A 24,904-nucleotide genomic window follows, 5' to 3' on the forward strand; every position below is an offset into this window, starting at 1 on the left:
GCATATTAAAAAAAAAAGTGGCTAAGGAGCTGTCAGCTGGAACAATCCAAAGATCAATGGTCTTGGATTTGGTCATCTTATATCTTTAGCACCTCTTCATTTGATACAGAACTTCAGACCTTTAAAATTCTATCTGTCTCAAGGGTATTTAACCCTTCTTAAATTGTCTCATATGTCTTCCAACTGTGCTCCACTGTGCTGGAAAATGTGTGAAGAAATAGGCTCACTTGAGCATTGTTGGTGATGCAAGGTTATTGCAGCATTTTGGGGACAGGTTTTAAATCAGGTTTATATTATGACTGGCTTTAACGTACTTATGAAACCAGCACTCTTTTTTTTTTTCTAAACTACTGGCCAGATCTAGATATACCAAAATCTACTAAAAAATTAACAGCCACATTACCAATTGTGGCAAAAACAGCTACAACTGCTAAATGGAGAGACAAATCAGGCCCTTCCATAAATATGTAGAATAACAAGGTTTGGAATCTGTATATAATGGAAAAAACCACTGATCAAATAACTCAAAAAAGCAATATGGCTATATACTCCACTTTTTATCTAAGGGATCATTCTCTCCCATATACCAACCCACCCCCGAGAGCCTTGCACTCCACTGATCAACATCTACTGGTTATCCCTGGCCCAACAGATGTCAACTTAGCCTTGGCCAGGGCCTTCTCTGTGGAACATGCTCCTGCCTGAGATCAGCACCTTGCAGAATTTATTGCAGTTCTGCAGAGCCTGTGAAATGGAACTGTTCTGCCAGGCTTTTGGTTGAGGTGGTGGACACCCAGTTAGCCGGCCTCCCTCCATATAAGCTACTCTGACCATCTGCTAGTATGATATGAGCTTGGTGTGACTCCCCATCTTAAGAGGGGATCTGAACTCTGCTTTCTGTTTTAATAATGTATATAAACTGGTTTTTTAATGTTTTGATGTTACCCACCCTGAGCCCATTTTGGAAAGGGTGGGATATAAATTTAATAAAATAAAAATAAAATAATAAATTTGTAGAAAAGTGGTTTCCTGTATTAGGCTGTCACTTCAAATGTGATTCCTAAAAATATTGGTCCATAACTGGGAACTATTGTATATGTTCTTATATCATCTTATATGTTCAATATCTTACTTATCATAAGGTTGTTTTTAAAAGAGTCTTTTGCTCTCAGAGGTTACATATAATGACTGAGAGAAGTAATTTGTGTAAGTACAGAAACTGAGAGGCAGTTTTAGACCACTCTGATTATGCCTCAGGAGCAACTCATTCTCTGGCCAGCTTTTTCTTCTTGTTTCTTTCTGGGGGGGAGGGAGGTTGCCATCAAGTCACAGCTGACATTTTCACCCCATATGTAGTTTTCAAGGCAAAAGGCATTCAAGGGTTGTTTGCCACTGCCTGCCTCCGTGTAGCAACCCTGGACTTTCTTGGTGGTCTCCCATTCAAACACTAACCAGGGCCAACTCTGTTTAGCTTCTGAGAGTTTATGAGATTGTGTTAGCCTAGGCCATACAGATCAGAGTGAATGGAGATTAGGAATACTTAAATGCAGGGCTTTTTTGGAGCAGAAACGCACAGGAACACATTCCTGGCCGGCTTGGCATCGAGGATGTGGCCTAATATGCAAATGAGCTCCTGCTGGGCTTTTTCTACAAAGAAAACCCTGCGCGGAACAATAGTTACACCAGGGGGTGTGGCCTAATATGCAAATAAGTTCCTGCTGGGCTTTTTCTACTTAAACACCTTTACTAAAAAAAAAAGATGTGGAAGGTTCTTAAAAGTACAGCTTTCAAAATCAACATTCAAAACACAAGCCTTTGAACTTTACTGTGAATTTCTGCTTCTCCTCCCCACCTCCCAATTTGGCACACCCTCAGTAACATTTATTGGCCCTCCTCCCTGGTTCTGGTATTGTTTATGCATTTTTATTGAATTATTTTATCATCTAAATGTTGTTTTTAACTATTTGAATGCTTTAAAAATTTTTCTGTGTGCCAAGCTGGGCACCCTGATCAGGTGGAAGGGCTGCATTAAAAATGTTTTGGATAAACAAACCCTCCCCTCACACACTCACTGTCAAAACAAAACAGTGCATCTGAACAACTTACACTCTTTCTTCACCACCGACAGTCACAATGCACTCTGAGTACCCTCTGGGTTTAAAAGAAGCTAGCATTGCCTCCCCTTGTTGTGGCGGTGTGAGTGGAATGTTGTTACATTCTTTGACAATCTCCCGTACCAGTGGCTCGCTCAGCATTTGTTCACGCAAGTAAGCAGAGTCCAGCCCAGATACCCAGACAGCTGACATGACATCCTTCATGTGAACCTGAAAGGGCAGAAAGAAACTTTTCAAAACACAAGTATACAACAAAAGAGGTATGTTAGCATGCAGCTTTCCGGAAAGCTTACTTCTTTAGAATCCATGTTTATTCTTGATCTACAGATATGAGTGCTGAGACAGGAGAACAAAAAAGCACTGCCAAGAAGCTGGAAGGGTAGCAAGGCAGCATGGAACAGCCTGATCTCGTCAGATCTCGGAAGCTAAGCTGAGTTGGTATGTGGATGGGAAGTCTGCCAAGGAGGATGCTGCAGAGGGAGGCAATGGGAAACAACCAAAGCTTCTCATTTTCATTGACTCTCCCTTGCTGGGATTGCCACAAACTAGCTTGATGGCACATTCATATATAAGAAGTTGGAGAGTCGGCATGAGAGCACAGGCAACACTTTCGCAACAGCCAGGGTTGTGTATCTGCTGCAATTCTGCAGAAGCACAGAACGTTGTGCTTCTCAAGTTAGCCAATCATCTCAATTCCGTTTTTTTTTAAACTGCTACATTCCTAGCCTTATGGCTGGGAAGAGATGAAACAGGAAGGATGTGATCAATGCTGAAGGGAAACTCAGAAGCCAGAAGAATGTGAGTTAAAATTTCCAATGGCTGAGACAGGACCAGGCCACTCCTTACTCTTCACCACAAATAGCAATGGCCAGGGCTTTTTTTGGTAGAAAAAGCCCAGCAGGAACTCATTTGCATATTAGGCCACACCCATAACACCAAGCCAGCTGGAACTGCGTTCCTGTGCATTCCTGCTCAAACCCCTCCCCCCCGGCAATAACAGAATTAGGCAAATTAGAAAATCCTCCCAAGTAAGTTATGAATAGATCATGTCAGAGGGTAGCTGTGTTGGTCTGCCATAGAACAGCTACATTTGGGTTCAGTAAAACAACAAGAGTTTCAGGGTACAAGCTCCCTTCCTGTCTGACAAAAACTTATATCTTGAAAATCTTTTAAGTCTCTAAGCTGCTACTGGACTAAAATCTAAAAATGTAAATCAGCTCAATTTATATAGGTTAGGCACATTAACTCCCCCCCACTCCCAGTATTTAGTACATACCACCCCTGTAATTTGATTTATTTGATTTTTAGCCCACCCTTCCCACGAAAGGGCTTCCTTGAGTGTCTCTCGACTGCAGCAACTAAAATCATTTCAGCTTATTTCAACCTGAAGTGCCCAGGTATGGTCAAGTGCTGAAAAATCATTCTCTGGCAGTTTTGCAGAGCATGAAGTTTATGCTTTCTCACCTTTCTTAATTCAGGATCATGGCCAATCCATCTAAGGACTGCTTCAAAAACATGTCTTTCATTCCCAACATTGAGCTTCTCCAAGGACAACACTTCTTTTAATTTCTGAGGATTTAGTTCCAGGAATTCCTCTGAAGTGCTGACATCCCGGAAGTGTGTTTCCAGGTATTCTGAAGCGAGGTAATGCACATGACGCAAACAATAGTGAAGTGCAAAGTCCCGGATTCCGATACAGTTCTCAGCAGCAATACAACCCTCAAGGAACTCGCAGCACAGGGTTTTTAGGTCCGTAAGCAGCAAGAGGTCAGCAGCTTGCACTACATCCTGGATGGTGTCTTCATTTAGCTTGATCTACAAAAAATAATTTTTTTAAAAAAATTAAAGGTTACAACTAGACAAGTGAACTAGCGTGCCACAAGTCAAGCACTAAATACCAAGGGATGACATTCTGGTTCACACACTCCTATGTGTATGGATCAACCTGATAATCTACAAAGTCACCACAGAATGCTGTGATTTCTTGCATGAATTACTGGCCTTACTGATGATGTGGTTGATGACCAAAAATTCTAAAAAGGGGGCTGCACAAATTTATGGAAGACAGGTCTATCCAAGACAGATGGCCAGGACACCTGAATGGAAACTCTAGGTTCACCAAAGCTATGCTTCTGAACTCCAGTTGTTCAGGAACAAACAGGGAAGAAAATTCACAACCAGCTTGAGAGCTTCTCTAAAGCACCTTCCTGGCCACTTTTTGCAACAGGAGACTGGAATGATTTATCTTTGGGCCTGATCTAGCAGGATTCCCTATGTTCTTCCTTTTAAACTACAATCCCCATGATCCCCCAATTTTTTAAGGCATAATAAATCTGTGTCACTCTTAGCTTAAATTCTTGTTTAAGAACATAAGAAGTAACATCAAGGAACAGATCAAGATATACCTTGTATATTATTATTATTTGCAGAAATCTCAGCAGCAAGCAAACCCCTGGTGGACCACAGAAAATTAGACCATGCTGTTCTGTCATATGCCCATGGAAGAGGTTTTGGCATGTTAGAATGAGTTTCTCAAGTACTTTGGCAACACAAACCTGTCCACTGAAGATGTAGTCCAATATCTCTTTCATAATTTCAACAGATATCCCTTCAAGTTCAATTTTATAAGTTGAACCATCTTCCTTTGGCGGATTGTAGTTCAGCTTTGTTCTGAAATTTTTAAAAAGTAGATAATTTTTAAAAAATTATACACATGCACACAGAGTGTAAATGGTGAGTCCAAGACAGCTACAGACTTCCAAAAGACATCCACAGATTTCAGAATGAATTATGGTACTTGCTGCCTATAAACTCTCAAAGAAAGGTATGAAGCCACAGAGAAGGCTGGTTAATTGGTGGCTGAAGGGAGCACAACAGTCTATCATGCTAATTGTATCTGGAAATAAGAAATGATGCTAATTTGGATCTTAACCTCACTACTTATTTCATGCACATATTCCCACAATTCACTGAGTTTTTCAAAATCATAAAAAATACAAGGATAAAATTTTCCAAAATAAACCCCCCTAAAAAACCAAGGGATGAGATTAACCTTGACCTGATTCACAAAGCAATTCTCAGATCCATGTATCCTTTGAGATCTACAGACATTCTATCTTGTCAAGGATGCCCTCCGTTGTCATATCTCAGTTGTTTAACTCTTCCTTAGTTCCTGAAGAGGCCCACCTCACCCCAACCTGAATGAGCTCCACTGTGAGTGAAAACTTTGCTGTTTAGATAAGCATTTAGGCAGAGGCAAGCAAAAGCAAGGACACACACATACACAAACCGCAAGACAAATATCTTCCTCCTTTTTAAATACGCTCCTTCATTACTTTAGAAGAGAGCAACTGACAAGACAAGCTGCTGAGAAGGGATTTCAGTACTGAAACAGCAATCTGCATGTTAGTAAATTCAAGAATAAAAAGCCTAGCTTCCAATTTCAAGAAGTAAACCTAGCAGTTCCCAGGACATACCCTGAGAAACAAACAGTTAGTGTAGATAAGCAACGGATTACACAAGAGTGCATTAACAAACATGAATCAGAGACACAGTTCAAAGGCTTTTAAAAAATAATTATTGGATTCTACTTTATTCTCACTTTCCCATAGTACTAGAACATGGGGGCACCCAATGATGTTGATGTCCAGTAGGTCCAGGACAAACAAAAGGAAACACTTTTTCTACTCGAACAGTAATTAAATTGTGGAATTCACTGTCAGTGGACATAATGATGACCATGGATACAGATGACTTTAAGAGGAAATTAGATTTATAGAATATAGGTTCTTCAACAGCTAACAGCTATGACAGCTAAAGGAAAACTCCATATCCAAAAGCAGTAAACCTCTGAATATGAGGGCTACGAGACAACATCGGGAGAAGGCCTCAGCCTCTATGCCCTGTGGTTAGCTCTCCAGAGTTACTGGATGGCCACTATTTGAGACAGAATGCTAGACTAGAAAGACTAGAGATCCAGCAGGGCTTTTGCATTATGTATACTTAACAATGGAACCCTTTCACATATTTTACCTAACACATCATTCAGATCAGGTGATTAGCACAAAGCAGTGAAATGTTTGTACAAGCACCTATATATAGATAGAAATAAACCATACAATTACAAAACTCATCTCCTGATCAGGGACAGGTCGCTTACCAGACAGGATGTGCAAACTGTGAATCAATGTGTCAAATATGCAAATCTAATCTGTTTCACATCCCTCAGGGTAACACTTAGTCAGCATAAATGGTATTACTTAAGGTTATATGAAAGAATAAGGAGGACTTGGGGGAAAAATACCTGGGGGAAACGGGCAGGCACATCACTCCCCACCTACACATTATTTTAAAGCTCCATATTCCTCCCCCTCTGCCACCCACACACATACTTTGGAAGTGATTTGTGAATGCCCACATTTTAAAATCCATGAGTCTGAGGTCACCCAATACACTTTGTCCCTTAGCTCTGTCTGATAACAACAAAGCTATAACTTTTTTCTCCAAATCCCACTTTGTTCCAAGTCACCGCTAAAGCACGTCTGTTTCTCAGCACTTAAACACCATATTACCATTTGTGAGCTGTCAGAATGCTGTCTCCCCACGTTAACCCTAATTAAGTCTTGTTTAATTGTGTTATAAAAGGCAGCCAATCACTTTATAATTGTGTCTTTTTTTATATAGTCGAAAACATGCCCCTATCCTCAAATCCTACAACTGATTGTGACTTTGATTTGTGAAAGTTTTACAGCTGCTGAATTCAAGATCGACATAAAGAAGCATGACGCAGCATTTTTAATGACAAGCCCCCTCCCACTAAAGCTTTGCCCCACAGAAAACAACTTTTTTTTCCAGGTCACACCCTAGCCCTTTGGCAGCACACATGAAAGATATGCATCTTTGCCACACCCTGCACCCAGTGCCAATTCTATGAAATTTCTGCTTACCTATTTGTTTTCAGGTGCTCCCTATTTGATGAGCAAACTCAGAATGTGAGAGATATAAAAATAAATCCTTGCAGCATCGCAGGACAAAAACTAGAGCACTCTGTCCTCCAGAATGGAGATCCAGCTACCATTTATTCATGCATTTTTAATTTTACCACAAATATGTAGGGTGAATAATGCATTTTCATCAAATAAACCTTCACACATAAGTTTCTACAAGATTCAATTCCTACAAGACGTATTTTCTCTTCCTGAAAGCACTATACCACACCATCACCATCGCTGGCCAGTGCAGATGGAGGGAGGAGGAAGCATATAAGCCCAAGATATACTACTGACCTCATTAACCATAAAGCAGCACGGTCAGTGCTGCAACTTTCTTAATTTTTATGTGCATTGAAAGTCTATTTTTCCATACAGCAAAAGAAAAATAAGATACATAATGGCACAGTTTCAGTCCACCCAGTATATTTTTAAATAATATTCCTGTAATTCTACTCACATTACCTATTATTCACTGTTGCCAAGTTTTCCTGGTAAAACATGCCCTGAACAAAACTCTGGAAGTCTCCAAACAATTAACACTGTTATCTAAATCTTGTACCGAAATGCTTCTAAAAATCTAGCTTGTATTTAACTTTCAGAAAATTAACTGCTACATATATCCTCAATGGTAAAACAGGTTTTCTTTTCAGCCTCCTAAATATTTTAGACCCTATGACACATTTCAAATCATATTGAAGCTGGATTTCTAGAAAGGCAGTATTTTGTCATGAGCCCTGATGAGGGGGAGCTGGAAGGGTTAACAGACCTGGAAGAGTTGCCAGCCAGTTCCTCAGCTTAACAAACAGCAGCTGGCCCATCGATCACTCTTCAGGCACCAGTGTCAGCTGTTGATGATCAATCTCCTCCAAGCTCTCCGCCTCCCATCTCGAGAGTTCGAAGCAGGCTCCGGAAAGAACTTTCAGAGCGAAGACATGAGGCATGCTGAAGCTTCAGATCTCTCAGCCCTGAGTTCTAGCAGAGTCACTGCCACCCAGGGAGTAGGCTGATTGAGGCTCCTATATAGCTCCCACGGAGGACCTGGTAACCTTGTGGAAGCAACAAGTCTATTCTCTGGCTTGCATCCATGCTCCTTCCTGATCCTGACCTGCTTGATTTCCTTGGCATCCTGACCTTTTGGCTTTTGGACACTGACTTCTGATTCCGGTTTGTGATTCTGCATTGGTGACTCGGCTCCTGCTTGACTTCCTGGACTTTGACCTTGGACTGGCTTTGGACTCCTGCTTGCCTGCACCCTGAGAACATGACATATTTCTACTGAATCTGTCAACATGGTCAGAAAAAAATGCTGGCTACAGTTTTGTCCCTAATAGGAGATAATGAACCTAAAAAAAAAACAACTTCGGAGTCAAACCAGAATTGTCTCAAATCTCACCATTAACAGGTTCTTTTTACCGGTTGTAACAGCAGAAATCTCCAAACAGTTGCGTTTTCAATAGTATTTTTGTTGTCAAAAACCTCAAGCTAAGGTTGATTAAGTGAAAAAGGAGAACAGCTTGATGCATCATTCACATTTACAAAAACTGTACCTAACACTGATAAAACTCAAAAGGTGACGTATTCATGACAACTTGCAAAGTTGCTGTTGTGTAATAAAAATTCATTAATTTGTTTCTGTAAGCAACATTAGAATCAAATCTGTTAATTGTAAAGAAAACTAATCCACAGGACCTCAAGAAAGACTAGACAATGGACAATGCTGTGCAAAGAATGGTCAAACCCTTATAAATCTGCTGAAGTCAATGGCACTAGAAGAGTACAATTCTTGTAAGGGATGACATTTTGCATTGGTGTTACTATATCTAATCTCTCATATTCAATAAATAGGTATACTGATGTTACTTTTTTTGGCCGGCAGGACAGATAAATCAAAAAATGTTTATTTGATTTTATGTCTAAGTTTTTCTTTCTAACATCCATTTGTATAAATCTCTCAGTACCTGAGACAGCTTTCTAATCAAACCACTGCCAGCTGAAGTGATACGATTACTTTTTATGATTGGCATCAACTGTATCTACTAATGGAACCAAGTGTAGCATTTGCCAGTTTTTAAAAGCAGGACTGCATTAATTTCATATCAACAGGTGATCCACTGTAAGATGCCAACCACTATCTCTGTGCCAGTATTACCAGTGCTTTATTCTTGTACAGTGTTTTTTCACCAACAATCCTGATCATTTGAGCTTTTAACACAGAGTGCCATTATCTTATTCTCAAAGGTCCCCTAAGCAAGGTTCAATCAAACTGAGAGCAGGCAACTCACACAGGTTTGTCATTTTAACCCCATGGACATTATTTAATTCCTACACTGTATATGACCACAGCAGCCTGAATAGCCCAGCTCAGCCCAAGTTTGTCAGAACTTGAATGATAAGAAGGGTCAGACATGGTTCTTACTTGGATTGCTATGAAGAGGAAGGCAATGACAAATCACCTCTGCCTGGAACAAATAGTGGATAGGGCTGTCTAAGTCAGATACAACTTGACTTTCTGCACCCTCCTCTCCTTATAACCATGCAACTTTTCAGAGCTATTTACAACTCGTTAAAATCACAGTCACATTAAAACACTATAAGGAACTCCATCAATTAATTATCGTAAGCATAATCAAAGATACAACAGCAATACCATATATGCACCCCCACACACCTTCAAATCAGCTGATCAACTTCTCCAACCAGGAACCTGTGCCATAGGATGAGTATGCTCTAATATTAGCAGCAACTTCTAAATTAGAAGGATTTCAGCTTCTAGTGGTTAATAGGCAAAAGCCAAGCTAATGTTGAAATAGCTGGTCAGTATGTCTCAACATTAGCCCTGTATATCAATTATAACACAGTTAAACTTCTTTCCAGACTTGGTACTACCTGAACGGGTAGCACAGTAAATTACCATCGCTAAATCTCCTCTCTATAAAACTGAAAACAGCATCAAGACACTCACTCGGTATGATCATTCCACACCCCTTGGCAGCATCTCTCAAACAAAGTTTTATCTCTGGTATTTTGCTCTTAAACAGATGCGACTCCCAAAACAAAATGAGGGCCTGCTGGAATAATCTTGCATTCCCTTGACCTCAGATTGACACTGAAAAATTGCAAGCTCAATAGTTCCAACTGAACATGCCTTAAGAGGATACACAGATACATGATTGAATGAAGGCAATCTCTGGGAAGCCATTCTTAAGAAAGAGTAGGCTAGAACCCCACAGCCTTGACCTGGACTGCCTAGGCTAGCTTGATCTTGTCAGAGCTAAGCCAGGTCGGCCCTGACTAGTATTTGGATGGGAGGCCTCCAAAGAATATCAGCATTGTAATGCAGAGGCATGCAATGGAAAACCACCTCTAAATGTCTTTTGCTTTGAAAACCTTAGCGGGGGGGGGGGGGGGTCACCATAAATCATCTGTGACTTGACAGCACTTTCCAACACTACTGAACCCCATATGAACCAAGTGTGTTCCCTTGTCCCCAGAATTATCTGCAGTGTGCAGGCACTTCATGGTTCCTGTATGGTGTAGTGCAGAGGTGGGGAACCCTTTTTCTGCCAAGGGCCATATGGATATTTATAACATCATTCACAGGCCATAAAAAATTATCAACTTAAAAAACAGTGCTCCTCCGAGGGATAACAATTCAGGCCAGCAAAATTGATGCAAATAATTTTTCTATTTGAAGTCATGTGAGGAGAGCTTAATCTGGCACGCACACACACCTGGCCCACCGCCCAAGGCAAATGCATAAGTCCAGGGCTTTTTTGTAAAAAAAAAAAAAAAATGCCCAGCAGGAACTCAGTAGCATATTAGACATCCCCTAATATTAGCATATCAAGTCACACACTCATTAGCATATTAAGCCACACCATCTGGAATAATCAAGTGCAAATTGAACTGACGGTAGCTAGCTCCCACCCCCCCATCCCTGCTACCCCTCCCTCCCTCCCTTCATGTGGAAACTGCAGCTGCTCCCAGACCTTTAAAGGCACCTACATACCCCAGCAGAGGTCCTTCACAATGCCCACCACACAGGCTCCACAGAGAGAGGGAGGGAGAAAGGGGGTAGAAAGGAAAATAAAGAAATGGGGGGAAGGGAAATTAAATGGAGGGAAGAAAGGGTAATAAAGGTAAACAAAGTGGAAAGAAATGGAAAGGAAAATAAATAAATGTGGGGAAGAAATGGAAAGAAAGGAAAATAAAGAAATGAGGAGAAAACTTATCTGAACTGTGACAGTAACTTTTCCAGGCCTTGCAGCAATTCTGGCCCGCCAGCCAGGCCCCAGGGAGGCTGCCACGCAGTACATCTGGGCCCAGTGATCCCTGCCTGGCCCTGGGGAGGCTACCACATGGCTCGATTCAGCCCAGCAATCCCTGAGGGCCACATCAAATGACCTCAAGGGCTGTAAACGGCCCTTGGGATGGAGGTTCCCCACCCCTGTTAAGTGTGCGAACTCTTATCTGGGAGAACTGGGTTTGATTCCCCACTCCTCCACTTGCATCTGCTGGGATAGCCTTGGGTTAGCCATAGCTATTGCAGGACTTGTCCTTGAAAGGGCAGCTGCTGTGAGAGCCCTCTCAGCCCCACCCACCTCACAGGGTGTCTGCTGCAGGGGGAGAAGACATAGGAGATTGTAAGCCGCTCTGAGTCTCTGATTCAGGGAGAAGGGCAGGGTATAAATCTGCAATTCTTCTTCTTCCTCCTCTCAACAGGTAATGGTGACAGGATCTCCCTGAAGGTACAGCATCGGAAAACACCTGTGTATCATAGTCAGAAACTCTGGTTAAAAGTAGTGGCAAAATTGGGAGAAAGGAGTGACAAACACGAGACATGAGTTCCTGGATAACTAATGGAATAGCAAAGTTCCCCCCCCCCCCAAAAGAAACCAGAAGAGCAGCTGAGAATGTCAATCAAAACCATATTGGATACTCAATGTAAAGTACACATACAATGGAAGTTAGCATTATTAAGCCTTACACCATAGCCTACAGATTTCTTGCCCTGAAAGATCTGCTTTCCACACTTCTGCCTTATAACATTTAAGTCTGATAAAGTATTCTGGTGTGCTTGAAAGCTTGCCCAGTGTTTTGTGTCAATTAGGTCAGTACTAGAAATGTATTATACGAATTTTGTGTTCATGTTTGGGTTCTGAGCAGACCAATACTGCTGTACAACTTTTTGTACTACAAGGGAAATAAAGTCAGGAATTCTGAATAACTGAGAAGGGGACAAGACAGATCCCATAGAGAGAACAATTACCACCTTCCTAAGGTAGCTTTCCTTCAGATAAACAAATGTTAGCACCACAAATAAGGACAGAAGGGAAGCTGTCAACACATGTAATTACATGAAGAATCACTTACCACTTTCATTAGCTAAAAGTGTTCCAAGATACTGACAATTATGACTGCCACAGTTACTCACCTAGTTAGGTCCTTACGTAAATTTTGGAATGGATTTTAAATCTCACTCTCATTATGACTTAGAGCAGAGCAATACACTGCACTGGATTTATGCAAATAACTAGGGAGCTACAATAATCAGACTCTTCACAATGTTCCATAAGAACAAAAGCAAACAATACCTAAAAGGAAGAGTAAGAAGCAACAGATAGCACAGGTGGCCCACACCTTGCTCTACGGCAAAGGAAGATGTTTTATGTATTATAAGAAAGCCATGAATAAATCTAAAGCTGGTGGCTCCAGTCCAATAATCTGGGAAACCATCTGTATACCATGAGAAACAAAACCAGGCATTATTAACTTGAGCACAGTTTGAGGCCTAACAAGAGGTAAAATTTGTTAATAAATACCCCTCCCATTGCAATTACACAGGCTTCGATCACACAAAGTAATGCATAAAAACAGTCTGATGAGGCCTGAGGGGTGCCACAGCAGAATAGGGAAGAGTTTGGCCAGTGACTGAAGCCTTCCCCTGGTCCCCAGCTGGAGGGTGGGGGGAGGTCTAAGTACTCCTCTGATAAAGATTTCCATCAAATGTATTTCTCTGGCGGAAAAATGCTTCCTCTTGTAGAAGAAGCCTTTCACCAAAAATGCTCAGTGGAAAGGAGCCAATGCATCAAACACTGATGGAACAGACATAACTTTGTATGGATTTTTAAGTATTTTTACTTCAGTATGACAACTATTGCCAACTCGTGATTTATTAAGTGAAAGGTACTTATCAGCAAGTTCCTCTTCGTTTTGTATTTTTGCTAGCATTTGTGGGGGCTGAGACTGTCATTGTATTATTATTTTCAGTAAACATTCTTGGTAGAGACTTATTATTGTGATTAAAGTTTTTGGTGGTTTATTTCCTTCAAATTTTGCTACAAAATGTGTTTCTATGGGACAGAGAAGGTTGTACTTTAGTCAGTCTTCAACCCCCCCCCCCCCAAAAAAAAACTCCTTAGAACTGTAACCCAAAAGCCTAACAAGAAACCCATGAGAAATTGCCCTGACTTGGATAGCCCAATCTCATCAGATCTCAGAAATTAAGCAGGGTCGACTGTGGTTAGTACTTGGATGGGAGACGTCCTTGGAATGCCCACAGTTGGGAGGCGGGGGCAGGCTTATGCAGCCACCTTCCTGAATAAACTCCAGGCTCCCAGTAGGGATCAGTCACCAGAGATAGACATGACTTCCAGGTGCAGACATACACACATGAAAAATACCAAAACAGCAAAAAAAAGAAACCCATAAGAAATCCATGTCCCCAGGCTCACACACAGCAGAAACAAGCAAAAGAACAAAAACAAAACGTAGTACACTGCTGAGAACAGGTTGCATCTCTGTATACCTGCTCTAACCTTTCCATCCACACAAGCTAACTGGCACACTCCACTGTCCCCAGGCTATACAAAATATGCTTCAAATTTTGGCTAATGCTTTAAGCATAGATTTGATATATGGGGAGACCTTATAAACAGAAATAAACTGGAATATTATACTGAAATTATACTTAGAAGACCTAAATACTGTCTCTGCATAATGAAAACAACAGTAATGGAGTTATGTGGGCTACTCACTGAACTCAGACCCAGACCTTTATGTTTATTATTTATATTCTGCCATCCAGGAGCATGACGCTTCATCTGCACTCACAACTGCAGAAGTTTATCTTCCTGACAGTTGCCATTTAAGGCAAAGGAATCTGCAGCACAGTGCCATTTTAAGACTGTCATAGGTCTAGGCGTGCAGTTGATTTTACTCTCATTTTCAGTCTCATTCTGTCCTGTGCTCAAAATAACTCCAGCTGTCTCTGGGGTCCATTGCCTTTCTGTCCAGATAGATTAGAGAAAGAAAAGCACACTACTGCTATTTAAAAATACCCCTTTTTGTACTATCTAGTACAGGGGTGTTGAACTTGTCAGGCCGGGCCATGCGTGTCATAAAATCTAATGCCAGGTAGCAGTAATATAAACTTTATAAAGGGCATAAACACAACTAAAGATATTTACTTAAAAACATGCTTAAAACATTAGAACGCTTGCAATATTTTGTTTAACAGTCTCTGATAACTGACACCTCTTGCTCTGAATTATTGCATCAAAATCTGGAGACAATGTCTGTGCTTTAGCAATCTTGAGTATGCTATTCAGATGTGTGTCTGTAAGTTGCAAACCTACTTTTGATTTACTGACATTCATTACAGAAATCTCATACTCTGTGCCACAAGGGAAAACATGAAATGGCTGGGCAGTGAGCTTTTGTACATAAGTTGCTTTGTGTGCTGATCAAAAACATGTGAAGGCACCATGGCATAGATTGAGGGTTATGTGTTTTTCTACAAAACTATAGTCTTCCCCAGAGAAATAACTGAAACTCCTATGAGGCAGTGCAAGAACAGGGAGACAGCCATATAAAATGGTCAGTATCAGCCTAGTATCTGGGAAGCAAAGGTTCAAAATCCCCAGTCTATAAAGGAAATGTGCTGGACACACACTCTCAGCCTAATCCATCCCATTGGTGGCTTGCTGTTATTCTTCATCTAAACAGTCCACATTGCTTTCCTACTGAGAAAGACTGGGTCAGGAGGGCATACAGTGCAAAAGGGGGAGGGAATCCAGTTGCACCCAGGAGAGCCCTGGCAAAACGCACACACATACACACACAGTAGCAAGGCAAAAAGCTCTTACCTTGTATAAAATTGTTTTGGTCTTAAAGGTGCTTTTTATGTTTCTCCCCTGCAATGCAGCCAAGCAAAGGAGTCTCCTGCTCATTCTTTCTTCCCTCTCCCACAAGGGAGGAGGAGCCTCAGCCAATGGAGGAGCTTGGCTCAGTAGCTCTGCTGTGTGACTGAGAAAGCCTGGCACAGCTCAAACTCTAGCATGGCACAGCTCTAGTTGTGCCAGGCTCCCTCAACTGCACAGCAAAGCTAGAGTCAAGCTCCTCCATTGGTTGAGGCTCCTCCTCCCTTGGGGGAAAGGGAAGGGGAAAAAGGGAATGAGCCAGAGGCTGCATCACACAGAAAAATAAAAAATTGGTGCCTGAAGGAAGCAGAAAAGGAAGAAAGAAGCAGACGGCAGCCAGCTGCTTCTGTACCTTATAGGAACCCTCCAGGGGCTGGAAGAGACCCGCAGGCCACACATTTGACAGACAGCTCTGATCTAATAAGTAATAACTTGAGGTTTCTAAAAAATCTGAAATCAGATTTGCTACAAATTTCTACTGAGAAGAAGTTTCAAACCCAGTGGTCAGAAGGCTCAGTGATATTCAGTTTCATCATATCCATATTCATTCAGAAGTAAGTGCCAAGTAATTGTGCACAGGATTGCAGCTATCAAGATGCCTTAGTTGGCCTGACGTCTTATCAACAAATTGTTTCTACCCTGCTGCCAGAGATTCATTTATCTGGAAGATAACAGTAGCTGAATCTGGGAATCTTCTGCATGCAAAGTATGCGCTCTGCCACTAAACTATCTCCCCTCCTCCCCCTTAATCTGGAAAAAATCTGTTAACTGAAAAAGGAGACTGTATTGTATGAATGCTTGGCACCAAAATATGTTGGTCTTTAGGTGTCACAGAACTTGTTCTTGGAAGGCTTGTCCGGCTCCTTCACTTTTGTATTAAATTCTTTTGGTCAAGAATTTGAACAAAACACTGGCCCCTTTAACATAAAATGCACTGCATTTAAAATAAACAGCATATACATTGGGAGTATGAATAAAACCCCAATTTAAAGAAGTTACAGGTTGCCCTAAATGTCTTCCAGTGTTTGTGAAAGAAATTTCCTTCACCAGAAAATGTACTTGTTGTATACTACTTGCTATGTAAAATTATGCACTTGATGTCAAAATATAGTTTGAAAGAACAAACTGATGCTACAAAATAAATCACACTTAAAAGTTAAATAAAAGAATAATTTCATGTTTTCACTTACATAAGACTGAAGATAGTAAACACCAAGTTTAAATAATGGTTTTCCTTTTATCAGCACATTATAAGGTCTAATTAATCTAAGAATTACCTTATTGTTACAAGTGATACTCTGGTGGGATTGGATTTTCCAGCAGGCTATTAGAAAATAAAAGTAGGCTACCAAGATCAGCCCTAATTTGAGGATATCTGTGTTTTATACAATATGAGGAAGCTGGTCTTGCCCTGAGCAGTTTACAGTCAGGAGTGTAAATTTCATCTAATAACGTATACCCTCTTAAACTACCAAAATTTTTAATAGCTCATAACCTAACCCACATATTCTCACATTTTATTAGCATTTTATTTAAGAAAACCCAATATATTAACATCTGCCAATGACAATAGATGCCCATGCTGTTTGATGGGTAGCATCTTAAACATTCAAAATTTGAGAACAGACCATACTGCAGAACACAGATAGGAAGAACGCATAAAAGATTACCTACCCATCTGGGCTCAGTGGGTAAACCAAATAGAAAGAAATCTTTCTGGATTCTAGTGTCCAGTCCATAAAAATAGAATAACTTAATTTCATTAACAAATAAGGATTTATTTATCCAACTTAATTTAAAGCAATACCTGACATAGCACTGGGGAAAATGGTTTATTTTATAAAACATGTCTTCAGGAAGAAAAGTCTCTCCAAACAGAATATTGCAGTATTAACAGAAAATTCAAAATTATGGATCTATTTCTAATAACTGATCCCACTGTAAAAAAGAACCAGTTATATTTGTAAGTTCTTGTTAAACCAGCTTTCCCAGAATATGACTGCAGTCTAAATCAACTACATTCTCACAGTTTACCAACATCCATAAAACATTAAATTCAACAGGACTGTAAAAGGAAGACCTGTTTTGTGCTCCTCAGAAAACAACCCTGGAAACAAGTCCTGGAGTTTTAGATTATTACAGAAGTCTATCTCCTTGTTGTTTAGGGATGTTAATTTTCTTGTGTATTGATGCGGCTTTTTAGGAAGCTGTACATCATACAATATAATCTCAATAAAGTAATGTTCAAAAACTATATATTGTCTTTCACCAACCAAAATAACCTTAGTGTGTAAACTTTCATTTTCTTCTAAACTCTCAGACTGGATGTTAAAAACAAAGACAGAAAAGACAAACCATAATTCAGACCCCAATCCTAAAACCACATGTCTGAATCCTGTTAAATGCTTAATCAAAGGTATTATGTGGCTTTTGATATTGAATTTTGGTTTGGACCAACACACTTACCTACAATTTAAATAAACATTTTAAAAATCACATGGTCAGTGTCTTCTTTTTTCAATATGAGGAAACTTAGTTTTATTTTTGCATTTGTGTATGTGTGTGCGTTCATGCGTGCATGCATGAATGTGTGTGTACCTGGAAGTCATGGTGACCTCTGGTGAATGACACCTATCGGGGGTCTGGAGGATATTCAGGGAGGTGGTTGAATAAGGCCTGCCCCTGTCTTCCCAACTGCTGGTATTCCAAGGAGGTCTCCCATCCAAGTATTTCCCAGAATCAACCCTGCTTAGCTTCTGAGATCAGGCTTGCCCGGCTATCCAGGTCAAGACTATGGTCAATTTCTTCTTATCACCCAGTTTAGCAAGGCCAGAAATCCTGTCAGGGAAAAAAAAACCCCAACTGTGTTGGATTCACGAGAAAAGTTCATGGAAGGTGCTGATGGTATGAGCCTTTCCACACTTTCCCCCTTTCTCAAGAAGTTTGCCATTTGACTCGAATCTGGAGGATCAGAAGGGCTTCACAAGCAGTGCCGCAGAACCTGGGGTGGTGGGAGAGAGGTGAGACTAACTGCAGCCACAAGAAAAATAAAAATTTAGTTTTTCTAGTGCAAACAGTGTATAAATTTGCATAATTATTCAGCATTACTGCCCGCCTTGGCATATTTTGCCTGTGACACTCTTACACAGTCCTTAGAGACAGCTTTTGGGACAAATGGAAAGCTGTTTGAGGAAGGGCAGGAAAAACTTCCATGAACTCTCCTTGTGGATCCCACCCCCAATCTACTGATCAATATAATGCACATATCTGAAATTAAAGAATGCTTCAATTAGACAACTTTACATCTTTACTGCCCGCTATATCACACTAATCCAAAAGAACTGTGCACCAATACTGTATATATAGCCCAAAATATTATATTACAGACAATTAATGTATGTTACAATTCTATATGTTCAAAAAGACTGTACCATCCAGATAATTATAGTAATTGTGTTCTTCAAAGAACGTAAGGAAGGAGTTGAGTATTTCCAAGTCACACTATGAGTAAAAACTCCTTAAATGTTCAATATGTTCAATTTTAGTCTGCAATTTTTTTTTCTTCACCATATAGATCAGGGGTCCTCAAACTACGGCCCGTGGGCCAGATGCGGCCCGCTGAGGACGTTTATGCGTCCCGCCGGGTTATGGCAAAATCAGACCGGAAGTGACGTTCGACCTAAACTCGCATTAGCAACGCACACTTCCGGCACTGGGCTGAGGTGGCGGAGAGAGAGTGTGAGGTGATACCGAGGCGAGGTGAGTTCCCAGGCCGGGGTGTGTGGTGTGGGGAAGGGAGAGAGATGCAGAAGACGGAGACCTGACAGCCCGCGGCCTTGTACAGTAACGGCAGTCCGGCCCTCCAACAGTCTGAGGGACAGTGAACTGGCCCCCTATTTAAAAAGTTTGAGGACCCCTGATATAGATCTTCCTTCTTCCTCTGACATAAATGCTAGCTTATTCCAAACATGCTTACCAAATGCTTTCTCAAAGAACAGATCTGATTAGATTTTGTTCCAGGCAGACACTCTGTTATAATTTCAACTGGGGCATAGCGGAACTCTGAAGTGGAGTGCGCTGAAAAGCTCAATTTTTCTAGGGGAAACAAATTATAAGTTTGCATGATACGAAACTGGTTCAAATACAAACAAAAGGACAATGGAGGCCTTAATGGCCACCAGTTCTGTCAAGGTTGAAACTGGTGCATTTCAGAGCCTTTGTGTATCAGCTTGATCTCTATTCGCAAGGTACCACCACCACACTTGACATCAAAGGCTCTGGCAACAAAACTTGACATCATTTTACATCAAGCTTTATTTTTGCTTAAACTCATAAAGAGGAATTAATGACCAGTCTACAAACTCAGCCAGAACTATTAACTATCTGATGAAATGACAAACGTCAAACAACCAATGCTTAATAAAGCTTGTCATAAATGCCTCTAAAGGCAGCAAAACCCCTTTAATGTATGTTATACAAGGAGTAATGATTCAATATTCAAAGTCTGTGCATTGACCTGAAACCATTTATCAGACAGAGCGGAAAATAAACCAGGGCTTGAAATGGTGTAGTCAGGCTCCAACAGTCAGATCGCTGGGACTTCTTAAACATTTCATCATGAGGAGGCCATTAATAAAATATTACTTTCTCTCCAAGGATGTCAGTATTTCATGCTATTATACAGAACGTTGTTGTAAGCTTAAAGTCACCCATGCAGCTTTTAAAAGGGTATCTTAAAGTACAGCACAAAAGCAGGCGTGGAATCACATATACGGTAGGCACAAAGTCATCAGCTGTTTCCTGTGAGCCATGCCAATATAAAAACAAAAGCACCTTTTCAGCATACAAAGCATGAATCCTCAGAATAGCTGCCTTCCAATTAACTGCCAACTAATAATTTCAAAACCTTTTCCCTGATGAAAAACAGTGTGCCTTTGATCTTTGCAAATGAGCTGGTGTTTGTCACACTGAACTGGGGGAATGCTGACAGTGCCCTGGGTGAGTAATGTTGGTAAACAAATGATGAGATTTCCTGTATCGCTTTACACCCAGAGAGAACAGAAGCAGCTGTGTGAGCATGAGAAGGCAAAGAAGAAACTTGGCAATGACTTTCCTGAGAACTCATCCAGATGCTATACGTCTGCTGCAGCAGGGATTGGTCAGAGCCTAGGCTTCTGTGAATCATACAGCGGACTGTACAATCAGAGCAACATGCTGTCTCCTGTTTATAGCACAATGAGATTAATGTGCTTTCTAAGGAAGAAAGTGAATTAAAGGACATCGTATCCAAGATGGGGTCAGAATGACAAAGCAGAGGTCCAGGCATTTGGCTCAGTGCATCTATGGGCCTATTCAGCCTGTTTAATACATAATACTTCTCTGCATTTTAATATATTGCGAGTGCCATTGTGGTGTAGTGGAGCAACGGAACACTCTGCCACAGAAGCTTGCTGGGTGACCTTGGGCCAGTCATACACTCTCAACCTAGCCTAACTCACAGGGTTGTTATGAGGATAAAACAGAGGAGAGGAAAACCATGTAAGCTGCTTTGGAATAAAGGCAGGGTATAAATAAGGCAAATAAGTGAAATAATGTTTCTGTTGCTGAGTAGTGTATGAGGTAAAAGGAAAACGAAATGGTAGGGGAAGAAGAGAATCCTTTCAATCTCTCCTTGCATCCCACCTTTTTGGTCTGGCCTTGGGCTTTTTAAGTCTCACTGCCAACCCTAACTAAGTTTTAAGTATAGCATTTCTTCCCTCTGTTGTTTCCCTTCATCATCTATTTTATATTGTAAGCTCCTTGGGAGAAATTTCCTGCCTCTGTTGCCTACATAGCTCTAAGGTGCCACTATACTGTTGTTTGTATCACAATACCAGTAAAGCAAGCTTGATTTCTACCTACCCAATGCGGTTAGTACGAGAAAGAAAACACTTGACTTCAGGATGAGATAGTAACAACAGCTCTGAGATCTTTAACCATTTTTACTCAGTTTTTCACCCATGAGCAGTAGATATCTGGGTTGGAAAAAGGGATTGGTCTCTGTGTACAGTGTGCGGACTCTCTGGGTCATCTGGACACTGTGTGAAACACTATACTGGTGGCCTACATGAACCAATCCATCCAGATTACTTCTGTGTTCTTATCTAGTTTTCCTACTTCATCTCCCTGCCCTGCCTCTCTTCACAACATCCTTAGAACCACCTTCCTCCAGGGCTCACATTAATATAATCCTGTGCTTGTAGCTAGGAATCAAATGGTCAAAATCCCAAACTTCCATTATTCACATATCCTCCACAATGAATGGTTATTAACACCAGCTCTACTGGATTACAGGGCTTGTGAAGGTCCCATGAAAAACTAACTTGGTGTGCTTCTCAAGATTGCTAGATGTGGATTGGTTAAAGAAGTCAGAACATTTAATCATCCAATGTGGTAAAATGGAATAGTAAGAAAGAATATTTCTTTCTAAATGTCAGTTTATGGGCAAGCTTGTCAGAAAAAGCTTTATGTCATAAAGCTTTGAAAAAACACAGGAGGCCTACAATTAAAACAAAAAGTTGGCAACCTCAATTCCAAATGCTGAATGTCAAGCCATATTGTTTAATTAGAATTAAACAAGCTATCTGCTCCAAGCTATCTGGAAAACACAATTTCCTTAATCCTAATGGTATGACTGGAGTGGGGGAAAGGTACCGTATCTTCTCACTGTTGAAAGAGAGACCCAATTCACACATGTTCAGGATAACTTTTCTCTTCAGCCAGCAGCCAACTTTCAGGAAAACGTGCTAATTAGAACCTTTATGATCAGAGGCAGTATCAGGTCTAGATACCTAAGACAAACTATCAGGGTTGGCCTACTGGTCAGCCTTCCAGAGACGTGAGTCTTAACAGACCATCACATTTGTTGGCTGCTACTACAAACACAAAAGCTGTACTAGATTAAAACTTGGTCCTGGGACTCCTGAAGCTTAGGTACTTATTGATGAGTAGAAGATGCCTTCTGCATATGCTCAAGGCACCCACTTCATTATTACTTCAAATGACTGAACCCCAGGTTCAGTTCAAAGTCAACTAAGTTAATAACCAGGGTGCCCTTGAGCATATTCACAACAAAACTGCTGCACACCTAACGAGGAAACAGCAGGGATGGAGGAAGGAAAAGATTTCCAAATCAGAAAAACTGCAAAAAAACCCAGCAACACTTCTAGGTGTACCAAAGTCCTCAAAACCCCTTGCTGCGTAAACAAAAAGCACAGGCCAGGTATTGTTTTCTGTCCCTGATTAGTTAGATCTACATATAAACCTATACTCATTATGTATTTAAACTCATAATGCAAACATTGCCTTATAGCCCCAATCCAATGAGATAATTTAAGTCAATTTTCTTTAATAATAATAATAAGTGAAAAGTACGTGCATGGCATACTTTCTGCTCCCCATAAAGAAGAAGGCAGTGTGGTGAAGTGGCTATCACACTAGGCTTTGGGCAACCCAGGTTAGAATTCTGACTCTGCTGCAGAAGCTTGTTGGGTGACCTTGGGCTAATCTCATACTCTAAACCTAATTTACCTCACTGGGTGGCTATGAAGACGAACAGGGCACAGGAAGGGGGGGGTAAGATTTCTAACTCAAAGGGGCAGCAGACTTCTAGGAAACGTAGGTAGAAACTAGAACTATAGCCCTAGGCACATATGCACACAATCCCCCTTTATATAGCCAATAAAGGTTTATCTCGTAGTAAAAACTGCTGCAGTCTGTCAGCTCAGATCCAACTTTACCTCCGAGTAAGCAATGCATCAGCCTGTTACCAGCAGCCCCCATCTAAGTTTATTTTAGCGTCATGGTTGCCACAGCCTCAAATCCAAGTTACTTCGGAGTAAGCATAAACCGCAGGTTGGGGCTATACACCATGACCTAACGTTACCTCAGAGTAAACACTGCCACAGACTGGGAGCTACTGCCACGGGGGCTAACCGTAAACCTACCTTACTTAGGAGTAAGCCTTGCTCCAAGCGGACACTGTTTCACCCCAGCCAGGTTCCCTAAGCGTGCCCAGCTCCTCAGCAACACTACTCCATGGCCGGGCTCAGCCCTGCCTTGCCTTGGGCCGAAGCGAGCCAGGCTGCTCACCTGATGTAAGGGCTGGCGGCGGCCAAGATGTTGGTCTGCACCGGGATCTCCTCGCCCTCGAGCACCAGGTGGGCGTCGCAGAAGCGGCCCTCCTCGCGGAAGGAGCTGAGCGCCCGCAGGAGCCGAGCCGGGTGCTGGGGGTCCGACACGGCGCTGCCCTGCGCCCCCACAGACATCCCGCCGGCCGGCCTCGCTCGCGCTGGGAAGCTCGCCGCCGCCTCCTTCTCCCTCACAGGCCTCGGCCGGGCCTTCCTTTCTCTGCCTCGCGCTCTCTCTCCCGTCCCCTCACGCGCGCAGGCCGAACCGCCACAGCTGCTCTCGCCTGCTCACTGCCAGCCGGTCCCCCACCATCCTTCTCAGCCCCGGCTTCGGCCTTGACATCATCTCCCCGCGCCGCCCCTCTCTGGGGCTCCTCCTCACGAGGAGGAGCGGCTGGGAGGGCACAGCCTCGGGATGCTTAGCCCGGCTGGCGGGGCCGGGCGAGGAGGTAGCTTGTTCCGGTCTCCGCAGAAGCAAATCCATCGTTGAGGAAGAGGGCCCGAGCTCCTCCTTTCCTTGGAGGCGTGCTGGGGATGCTCAGAGGCTATGGGGCATAGGGTTACATTTCATTTCGAAATTGGTTTTCGCGTGTGTGAGTGAGGGTTCCCCCCTCCTTTCGTGTAAGTGATTTGCAATTTGTTTAGAATGGTCTGTATAGTAGTGCAAACACTACAGAGTCTAGTGGTATTTTTAAGACCCTAATCGGGCTGCTGCGGTGGAAGGTTTTGTGGACTGCTACAGCTTCCCGTTGAATGACAGGAATTGTAAGTGTTTCACCTCCAAAGAAGTAGGCAGCTAACCGTGAATTAAGGATCACTAAGGTACAGTAATGCAAATAGAAGCCCCTTAAGAACTTGCAGGGAATAGCTTCATTTCCCCCTGTATCCCTTCTCCTCATTAATTTATTTTCTTTTGTACCTGGCAGCCCCCATGTCTCTTCCCTTTTCGCTGCTTTCCTCTCTTAGCCAGCCATCGATCAACGTTTTACATGCCAGTCTTCAGCTTGGCTTTTACTTATACCCAACCTTTTCCCCCAATGGAGATGGAAAACAGGTTGTGTCATTCTCTCCTGTCTTTTATCCTCACAACAACCAGGTGAGGTATGTTAAGCTAAAAGTATTTGATGGGCCCAAGATCACCTAGCAAGCTTCCATGGCAGAAGGAGATCTGATGTGACCTTGGACCTCCCAGATCCTAGTGTGAGATTCTAAACTCTGCACACAGTCAGTTTTTCTCCCCCTGGCAGCTTCTCCCTAAGAAATATCTGGTGAAGTCATGTGGTAGCAAGTGGCTTAGGTGTGTTTTGGGCAGCCACTGCCAGGCTCAGACAAGTCACACAAGTTGTATGGAAGCTGCTGTTGGGTCCAGGCAAGTTATGTGGCACCCCACTGTAGCCACTGCTGCACCAGAGTGAGTTGTGTAATTTGCA

The 24,904-nt window shown here is 41.9% G+C and overlaps 1 protein-coding gene across 1 annotated transcript in view; it reads right to left on the minus strand.

Moving 5' to 3' along the window:
• The window catches only part of GAN (gigaxonin), a 33,341-nt gene extending 9,690 nt beyond the window's left edge, over positions 1–23,651 (minus strand). Inside the window, exons 1-4 of the mRNA XM_060254331.1 lie at positions 23,437–23,651; positions 4,670–4,784; positions 3,579–3,929; positions 2,107–2,324 (exon numbers count right to left, since the gene is read on the minus strand). Coding sequence (XP_060110314.1) covers positions 2,107–2,324; positions 3,579–3,929; positions 4,670–4,784; positions 23,437–23,612 — 860 coding nt within the window. The 5' untranslated portion in view covers positions 23,613–23,651. The remainder of the gene's footprint in view (positions 1–2,106; positions 2,325–3,578; positions 3,930–4,669; positions 4,785–23,436) is intronic.
• Positions 23,652–24,904: the final 1,253 nt, after the last annotated feature.

This window comes from Heteronotia binoei, chromosome 14 (genome assembly GCF_032191835.1).
Source record: "Heteronotia binoei isolate CCM8104 ecotype False Entrance Well chromosome 14, APGP_CSIRO_Hbin_v1, whole genome shotgun sequence".
NCBI classification, from domain to species: Eukaryota; Metazoa; Chordata; class Lepidosauria; order Squamata; family Gekkonidae; genus Heteronotia; species Heteronotia binoei.